This window comes from Trematomus bernacchii, unplaced genomic scaffold, assembly GCF_902827165.1.
Source record: "Trematomus bernacchii unplaced genomic scaffold, fTreBer1.1, whole genome shotgun sequence".
Classification (NCBI taxonomy): Eukaryota; Metazoa; Chordata; class Actinopteri; order Perciformes; family Nototheniidae; genus Trematomus; species Trematomus bernacchii.
In genome coordinates this window covers 11264399-11274398 of record NW_022987973.1, presented here as the reverse complement: position 1 = coordinate 11274398, position 10000 = coordinate 11264399, and the positions used below count along the sequence as shown (strand labels likewise).

Genomic DNA, 10000 nt, shown 5'->3' with positions numbered 1-10000 from the left:
GAACGGTCACTGGGTTAGCTCTGACACTCCATGTGGCCGGCCTGATAAACTGCTCAATGAATCACACAACACAAGGTGGGAACTCGCTTCGATGAACTCCCTGTGCCATAATACTGCCACTGGAAGATCCTTTGATGGCATTAATGACAAAAAAACAGCGTTGTCTTGCCTTTCTTTCACTTCTCTATCTCACTGTCACCTCACAAACACCCCCACTCTGCTGCGGACTCTGTTAGGTTGACAGCATCTCCTGGATGGTTGGGCACTCACTGAGATATAAGAGCCAGGGTTGGTCATTGTGCTGGTATGGAAATGACTATTTCTGTGTATGCATGCATGTGTGTGTCAGAGTTATAGCCAGGGAGAAGTTTGCAGCATTTCCTCCACTCACACATTGTAAATCCTTTCCGTGCCAGTCACAGGCTAGTGTGTTGACAGGAGATAAGGCCCTGAGCCGACTGAAAGGAACGCTAGACCCATTGTATTCCTGCGCTCTTCTCTCTTCTCCCATCCTCTACTTTGTCATGCCCATTCAACAGACCACACTCTTATGGAGCTGCCATTAAAGGCACCATTGTAGGTTTCATCCTGAAGGAGTAAGGAGCACAGCTCACTTCATCAGAAAACTGTTATGCTGATTGAAATGCTGATAGAAATAGAGTTTGTGTTGTCCCTCTGTGTCACATGCATCCTCCATGAACATGGTTTTTGTATTTTAAACCATGCTTTTTCTGATAACGCGCTTATGAGAAGCTTTTTCTCGTACTTTCTATGTCAACATGTGTGAATGTTCTCAAGCTGTTCCATAATGTTATGAATGAGAATAAAACAGAGAGAGATGTTCTGTGATTCGGCGTGTAGTGGTGTAACGGATCATTGACCCACCCACTCAAGCACGTACGCTGGAACGCTGCTTTTACAAATTGCATCCATACACCCTCTGACATTTTGTTTTCAATTGAGCAGCAAAGTGTCTGTTGTTTGAATCATCCGGACATGATGTGAATTCGAAATTCAATCCATGCTCTTTGGAAAGAATAATGTCCTTTGAAATACTTGACTTCCAGGGTTGTTTTTCTGCCACAGAACCACTCTAATAGGAGCACTACACAATACATTACTATGGCTATTCCAGACAATATTTATATTCCATGTTTTAGAATTGTTATCCATTTGTTATGCAAATGCTGTACTATTGCAAAATCGTTGCAATGCCTAAATCATTCCCCACCTATCTTAAATATTTCCTATGCATGAGGGCCTTTCATTTCTAAGCCAAGCATAACAGTGGAATATACAAAATGAGGTTAAATTGCAGTATGATTTTCCTAAATTGCCTAATTATACACATTCAAAGTCCTTCTGCCGAAAACTAATCTGGAAATATGAAACAAAAAGGGACTCTTACTTCTGCGTACATACAGGTACACTTAGTGCATGCATCTTTGTGTTATTTTTGTCCAGAGCTGACCAACAGAAATGCAAACTGTCAAAGGAGGAAGTGACACCTGATTATATCAAGTGTTGACTCAAGAACAGGATGTGCAGCCTAAAAGGGAAACAGACAGTCAAAAAGTATGTAGTATGCAGGTGAATACGCCCTCACATGAGAAAGTCACTGCTTTATATAACTGTGTTTCCCAAGAGACAACATGTGTGTGCGCTTGCATGAGTGTGTGTGTGTGTGTGTGTGTGTGTGTGTGTGTGTGTGTGTGTGTGTGTGTGTGTGTGTGTGTGTGTGTGTGTGTGTGTGTGTGTGTGTGTGTGTGTGTGTGTGTGTGTGTGTGTGTTTGTGTGTGTGTGTGCAGACAGTTGGTGGTGCTGGCACTGGAGATAGTGAGTGGAGGGGGATGAGGCACTGTATCAAGTTGTGAACATCTGTTCCTCATAGAAACCACAAAGCTGGTGCTGAGGAAACAGAAAGGATAACTTCCCTCTCTCTCCTCTCTTGCTCTCTCTCCTCTCTCTCTCTCTCTCTCTCTCTCTCTCTCTCTCTCTCTCTCTCTCTCTCTCTCTCTCTCTTTCACACATACACACAGACACACACACACCTCTTATCACCACCTTGCCTCTCCTCCCACACATACTTCTCAAAGTTTTCATTACTCATTTATTCCGTTTTCTTCCTTTTTCTTGCAACATCATCAATATTCATCTTTCAATAATCATACCCATTTTAATAATCACTGCCCCATGTATTTGCAGTTATCTGTGCCAGAGAAACACTGATGCAATTGTTAAGCAATGGATCAGTAAGTCACGTACATGTTCACATGTACAGTAAGTTCATTACATTTTATTATAAAATGTTTTGCACTGTCATTTTGGTCATGATAACATTGTTCTTCAGATTAACTGATGATATATGGTGACATGGCAAAACTACCATTAAAATTCTTGTTGTTGTTCGGAAGGAGGAAACAAGCTGAAATATTATTCAAAACCATGAAATGTATATAGTGTGTTTGTTACTGAAGGTATTTCCAACTCAAATGAAAAAAAAAAAAAAATCAGAATTGACACATTTTGCAAGGTTGAACCAAGATTATGATTATTTCATCACATAATGTTGATCTTAAAGCCCATCAAATATGAATTATATCACAGAGTGACATCAGGATAGAGAAAGTGACAAAGTTTTGTACTTAAACGTCATCTCCTCTTGTGAGTGAAACAAGAATAGCCTTTTCAAAGCTATTGAGGATTAGGATTGGCAATAAATTATGAAGTCTATGATACAGCAGTCATGAGCCAGGGCTTTGTTAGGGATTCACTGCACCTTTTCCCTCAAAGTCCCTTGATTTAGTCCTTTCTCATTTTCTTCCTCTCTCCATCTCTATCATTTCCTTCCTCCCTCTATCTGGGCTTGCTGTGAGGGTGTGCTATAGTGCTGGGTGGCAGTTCCTTATTGTAGAGTGTCTATATGAGTGTGTGATTGTGTGTGTGTGTGTGTGTGTGTGTGTGTGTGTGTGTGTGTGTGTGTGTGTGTGTGTGTGTGTGTGTGTGTGTGTGTGTGTGTGTGTGTGTGTGTGTGTGTGTGTGTGTGTGTGTGTGTGTGTGTGTGTGTGTATGCTGTGTGCGGCTGATAAGACCCAGGGAGAAGAGCCAGCATGCCGACATATTCTTGCCACCACGGTTATCGCCCGTCGCAGCTGTGCCTGAGCTCTGCGACATCTGCTCCCTCACAGGAAGCCTATGCTGCAGCTCACAACACCTCACACACACATTCACACGCACCAACACACACATTACTACTGCTGCTTTTTTCATACAGTGTGAACATATCAGTGGACACAAACACACATACACACTTTTACATCAGGTAAACTACTTGAGACAAAGAGCTATGTTTACATTTAACATTGACACATTTAGATTTTCTCAGTGTATGCATTTGCATTGTGTGTGAGCGTGTGCCTGTGTGTGTGTGCGTGAGCGTGTGTGTGTAAGAGAGAGAGAGAGAGAGAGAGAGAGAGAGAGTTGAATGAGTTGAATCCCCGACACCAGAGTTCCACTGGTTTTTTTTATCAGAGCATTACAGGGGGGATGCTTATGACTAAGCCTAATTATAGAGGCCTTATCTCTGCAACGTTCACAAAGCTCATTACTGCCAAGAGATGTCAGGCGCTGCAGGTAATTCACTACGTTGGGTATTAGTTCTTGCTCTGGCTTACAGTTTCTACATATTTAGAGTCTATAAAATAGGGCCTTTAATGTCTGATTCTTAATGCATTTCTCTCTCTTCCAACCCCGCGCTGAATCAAGTGAAGGTTTTCATTTTCACCTAAAGGCACTACTTCAGTGTTTTCACTGCTTTAAGAATCAATTACATCCTTTTTTCCTGGATGTATTTCAAGCATCCCTCATCTGTCTGTACACTACTCTCTTAAAGTGTTTGCTCTGTCATTCACTGTGATGCACCCTGTGACCTGCATGTGTCTTATGAAGCCATTGAAGCTGAACAGTGAAACTCAAGATTATAGTCTAGTTCCCTGCAGCTGTATGGGGATGCCCAGAGGAAGACCCCCAAACACTCCAAAAACCTATTTCCTTTTCCTTTCTTGTGCCAAAGGGGAACATGTGCTCCACTGGGCTTGTTAACAATAATGGCACATTTATTTGTGCCTGACTGTTCATATAAAAAAAACATCATTTATGAAATTTAAAGGATTATTTTAAGAAAAATATAATCACGATTATCTGTGAAGTCAGCTTGTTTTCTACGGATGTCAAGAAATATAGTAAAATGCGCTGAGGAACAAACCTTAGATCATTTTACACTTAATTGCTTTGGACTGAAAAAAACTAATTTAGATGGTAATGTTTGATGTCATTGTAACCTTGAAACCTCAGTTTCAATCATCAAATACCAGGTCTACTCACAAAATGAAGAAACCTCACATTGCCCTTACAGCATGCAGCGCTAAGTCAACACAAACTGATTATCCGTCCATCACTCCAACTTAATGAGCAGACCTGACAGCTGCAGGACCCTCCGTCACTCATCACGGTAACACACTGCCAAAAGATTTCATAAAACAGATCCTTTAAGATGACAGGTCCTACCTTCACTACATCTGTAGTAGCTGCTGGTTGCCAGGTTTAGATCAAGGCTTGCCGGCTGCAGTCTGTGGGCAGTGTGTTTATCCCTCTGCTCTCTGTGGCTGATCAGTGTCACCGTGGGGACGCGTGGAGGAAACGCTGGAGCAGAGGAGCTCCCGGACCTCAGGTCCTTCTTCTGGCGCTCAAAATGGACTTCAATAGACATGTTAGGACCTTCAAATCTCCACTTTTAAGTGTCCCACTTTCTTTGTGAGGTAAAGGGATTCAAGGTGATGTGACGTGTTTGTGTAAAGCAGTGAAGTAAAGACAATGAAGACTAAAAATCACTAGAGCTCAAAAAGGCAGCTTTCCTGTTGGACCTTCTGTTCCTTATGTCCTTGAGGATTAGCATGTTTTTCTTCTTAATATTCAGCCAGTTTGCCTTTGAGGTCCCTGTAGATCATTGTACTGTTTGACCCAATGAATGGCTATGCAAGGACAAGGACGTAGCTGTTGTTATAGCTCCCAATAGAGAAAAACAAGAAACAGCAGAGGTTGTTTCCTCTTCTTGCTTTCACCTTTTCATTTAAGAGTGTAATGCTGGATGAATTATTCCTGGATTCCTCTGGTATTTTTTCTTTGCTTCATGCCTGCATGGAACTTCGCGTTAGAAAGATTTCATATTACAGTCGTTAATACCCATGAGTAACAGTCTTTGTCTTCAGCTCCAAGTCTCTTTTCCCCTTTTAGATGTCCTTGGTAGATCTTGTGTTTACATTTACCTTTCGTTCTTCTTTTCGGTTCATTTGGTTATTTTAGTCTCTCATCGCTCCCTTCCCGCAGAGTGTGTGTGAGCGTGTGTGAGCGTGTGTGTGTCAGCCGCAGGTCAGCTTGTCTCGTGGCTCTGGCTGAGTGGCTGTGCTCTCATCTGAACCCTCCTTCTGCCCTGCCTGCCACTGAAGCTCAAAAGAGAAGTGTGTGTTAGTATGTTACAGTTTGCGTATGCTGCAGCGCTGCAGTCCCTGGGGGGGCCGGGCAGCAGTGTGGCTGCGGTGATAGCAGCAGACAGAAGGACCTGGGCCTCCATCTGGGCTTCCTCTGTCAGGAACCAGCTGTGTCTGCGGCCAGCACTCACTTCCGAGGATCCTTTGCTTTTGTGTGCCTTTGCTTGGGACCATAATACAACTTGTTCCCCATCTAGTTGCTCTAGCTTTTTCTACTTTGTTGTGTTGCATTTTTTGAAGGAATGATGCAAAGTAACTGCATGTCAAGGTTCACAAAAGCTGAACTTCAATGACAATTAAGTAACTGATAAAACTGGTGTTGAATGTTTCACTTTTGAGACTTCAGACTTGCACATAGTTAAGGGTACACTCAAATATTTTAAATAAATTTTTAAATTGTGATGGCCACAGCCACACAGGGTAAAACAATTACACTGCACCCTCACCTCCAGTAGTTTTGCTTCATTTCAGTTGCAATATAACAACAATTGACACCACACATTTTGATTTAAAAGTCCTTATTTGCCTGTAAACAGACATAATTTAGTTTATTTTCACACATTCTAACACAGCTACTGTAACACAAGTTTTTGTTGTATTAATGACTTTCTTTGTCTTTGAGTTACTTTGGTTGTTGGGGGAGGTTACTTCCTGGTTTAGCAAAAGGCGTGGCTGAGGACTGAGGGCGGATAAATACTGCAAGAAGCCAATTGGGACCAACCACATGCTTCCATGTCAAAAGGGGGGTTTTTGGTTTTGTCAGTGTCCTCTTCTATTCTGTTCAATCTGAATTTCCCATTGGTTTTGTATTTGGTTCGGCCAAGCTACTATATTTGTTCCTTGTTTTGTCATTTTAGCAGGTCAGTTTGTTGCGTTAACACCTGTAAAGTGGCTGTTAAATTCATTAGAGGTATTTTCTGTTGACTTCTTTTATAGACCTCTTATTAGAGATTATTGGTTTATAATGTTTGTTTTGGATTGTTGGGTAAATAAAAAAAACTGTTTGTTTAAACTTAGCATATGAATGAACACATCTAGGCTGTTAGCTTGTTTGATGATTGACTTCCTTCACCAGCTGTATTTGTTCTCAGTCATTTTATCTTGGACAGATTGTTGATATGATGTGTAGAGGATCAGAGTACTAAGACTCAACCTTTCAAATTCAAACTAGAAGTTTGATACAACTACCTAAAAAAGCCCATAAGGTGACAACACCATTTTGGTGACAGTAGGCAATAACGAAAAAAAGCACACCTACTGTGGGAAAAGATGCTGAAACACGCCTATCTCACATTTAGAATCAAACATGCCAAAATGAACTTCACAAAGCTTGGACAGCTGAAAGGGGCACTCATGTGAAACTCTACCAACATTGTAGCCATCACCTCCTTGACCTCTGACCCCCCAGGACTCATTAACCCTTAACCCAGAGGGCATGCCCAGTGTGTGTGTATGTGTAAGCCAGCGCACACACATACACACAAACATATTTATTTTGGAGTAGGTAGTGTGCTGATGAGAGAAGTGAGAGGGGATGTGATCACACAGATGTGCCAAGTGTCTTGCTGAAACCAACACCCATACGGTCATCATCAGAGAGGAAGTGAGAGCAACTCATGTTGCAATCTTTGGGTGTGGGAGACGAAGAGCAAGACAACTGTTTTATAAACTCAGAGCGAATGCATTAAATGTGAGATGAGATATTGAAAGATATGAACAGCATGAGAACATATAGGTGGTAGGGCAGGTGGAGAGTTGATGTTCATTAGAGGTTTGGGAAAAGACAACAACATACAGATGCACAAAAAAGGGGTAAAAAATGGCACTCTGGAAATGGAAAGTTTTAACCTGTCTTGATTGGATGATAGTTTGACAGTTTTACACTGATTAGATGATTGTGGGAGGAGGAACAAATGAGCGGAAAGGTCAAAGAGGCGTAGTTAAACATTTTTAAAGGAGCATAGAGTGGCTCCAGTGAAAGCAACAGATTTGAGAGTTAAGTGATTAAATGATTGCTATGCCCTCTATAAGCTACAAATACATAAAAAAACCATAACAAATATTTCACTTATATTAAATATGGAATCAAATCACTATCACATGTAATCCTTTCCCATTTATATCACATTTAAATCCAGTGTTGCAAAAAGGCAAGTTCCTTGGCTGCAGGATTTGTTGTGCCTATACTCAACATCCTGATTCACACACACAGTTTCTCTGTGTTACCTGTTATAGAAGCCTTTGCTCCTTTGCCTCCCTCCCCCTCAGATGTTGGCAGGTATAAAATGAGTTTTGGGGGAGAGAGAGAGATAATGATTCCCCCATAATCACCAGAGGCCAGCTCTGGTTCTGGCAGGTGCTATCACAGTAGCGACCCAGTGGTGCCTTCTCCCCTGAGATAAGGTCAGAGGGATGATGGGAGGGAGGGTGGGTGTAGGGAGGAGCAGAGGAGGAGAGGAGAACAGGGCAGAGGGGTGCAAAACGTGCGTTACAGGCGAACGGCTAGCCTTGCCTTATCTCCCCCCAGCGGCTGCCGCTACTGGCTCCCAGATGCGGCAGGCCAGAGCAGCCGTGTCAGAGAGATCCCTCTATCAGCGACACACAGGCACCCCTCGCCAAATACAAACCCAGCAGGAGGACACACCAGGACTTCATTACCTCTTTAAAACTCCAATCCACATGCAGGAGAGAAGCCAAATAATCTGCAACTATTTTGGTACTATATATAAAAAATGCATCAACTCTGTCTTTCCAGCTTTCTAACCAGGTTATAATCGTAACACTTAAGTAAACACATACAGAGGTCTTTCAGCATTTTAGTCAGGGGATACACGAGATGCAACTCTTCACCTTGTACAGTGAAAGTAAAGCTTGTGAAAGTCAGTGGCTGGGACGGCTGGCGTCTGGTGGCGATAAGCAGCCATATGGTGAAGCGTCTTGCCTGCCTGCGCGGCACCTGGACACCACTAACCAGGTGAACTTTTCAACTTTGCAGCCGTCCAAATGGCACTTTGAGCCAACACACACTCCAGTGTTGTACAATATTTATTTATTGTTTCTATAAGGTTTTTCTTTTATACCTTCATTGACTGTACACTTTTACTGGCTGCACAAACTTCTGATTTTGGGAGACAGGACATTCTTATAAGAGCTTGAGTAAATGAAGTTACAACTCTTCATGCTTTTGATAAGATGGTGCAAAAAAAAAGAAGTAAAGTAAAGTAAAAGTTCCAGTAATATATTTTTGCACTACCCAAATCCTCGCTAAACAATTTTCTTTGTAAGTTTCAACAGTTCATGAAGACAACAGAAACTCTTCAACAGCTCATGAAGACTTTCCCTTGTGTATTTGACTACAGTTTGTATCTACTTTCATTTGCATTTGAGGACATTCTTCCAGAGGGGGATACTGCAATTTGGCCTCACATAAAGAAGAATGAAAAAAACAGCATCCACTGGCAACCTCTTTCTATCACTAGAAAAACCACTACAAGACAGATAAGTCAGTTGAGGCTTGTTCACCTCTTCTCCCTGCAGTGCTTTTAGAATACACACCTGTTTGGCACAGACAGCGTCAGAAAACCTCCAGATCTTAACAGAACTCTATAAGTTAAACCGTCCCCATCTGTCACAGCTCGAGCACTGAGCGCCTCCTCCCTCTTATCCTTCATACAGCAAACTTGGCACTCGTTCAAGAACTGTCAAAGCACACCTGCTAAATTAAGCCTGTTCTCATATACACAGATACAAGTTCAGGAGTACACAGTGTATACACACATGCACACATGGACTCACATGACCATGCGCACACACAGATGGTAATATGCTCACAGTGATATTACAAACTGATATGAATTAATAGGGTTACTGGTGATAAAATATATTTTAGAACAAATATAATAAATGAGATAATACTGAAGTTTTATTTGTATCACAAACAATGTTTAAAACAGCCACTGTTTATGTTTTTAGATGTTTTTACACTCTGCTGGCTGCTTACAAAGTGTTTTTCCAGCTTAATAAATTCTAATAAATTCATTATTTTATGCGTCTCTTGAAAAAGAAACCTAAGGATAAACAGATTACATGGAACATTTTAAAAAGAATGCAAAATGCTACAAAGAAGCAGATGAAGTATAAGATAAAGTGATATACTATATGACAGGTTTAATATGCTTCTGTCAAATATAGCCCCATTATCTTGCTGCCCCAAACTCTAATCTATTGATGCCCACTTTTCTTGACCCCCTTAAGCCCAACCTCTCCCCTCTCTCGTGGCTCGTGGCATGCACAGCCGCTGAGCCGCTCTAAATAGGTGCCACTGTGAATTGGCGACAGATGGAAACGAAGGTTCCCTGCAGAGTGGTTCCCCTGCAGCTGTGCAGTGTACCCGGTGCCAGGGAATGATGACAGCTCAGCGAGGGGGCACCCAGAGACACAGAAGACAGCACCAT

The 10000-nt window shown here is 41.9% G+C and overlaps 1 protein-coding gene across 9 annotated transcripts in view; it reads right to left on the bottom strand.

Annotated features, from left to right (window-relative positions):
- Positions 1 to 5493, bottom strand: part of cbfa2t3 (CBFA2/RUNX1 partner transcriptional co-repressor 3) — a 38499-nt gene extending 33006 nt beyond the window's left edge. For 8 of the 9 annotated variants that reach the window (XM_034116818.1, XM_034116820.1, XM_034116824.1 and 5 more), the window contains exon 1: positions 4567 to 5493. In XM_034116818.1, the coding sequence (XP_033972709.1) occupies positions 4567 to 4768 (202 nt within the window). In that variant the 5' untranslated portion in view covers positions 4769 to 5493. The remainder of the gene's footprint in view (positions 1 to 4566) is intronic. The other variant, XM_034116827.1, reaches the window with a different exon arrangement.
- Positions 5494 to 10000: the final 4507 nt, after the last annotated feature.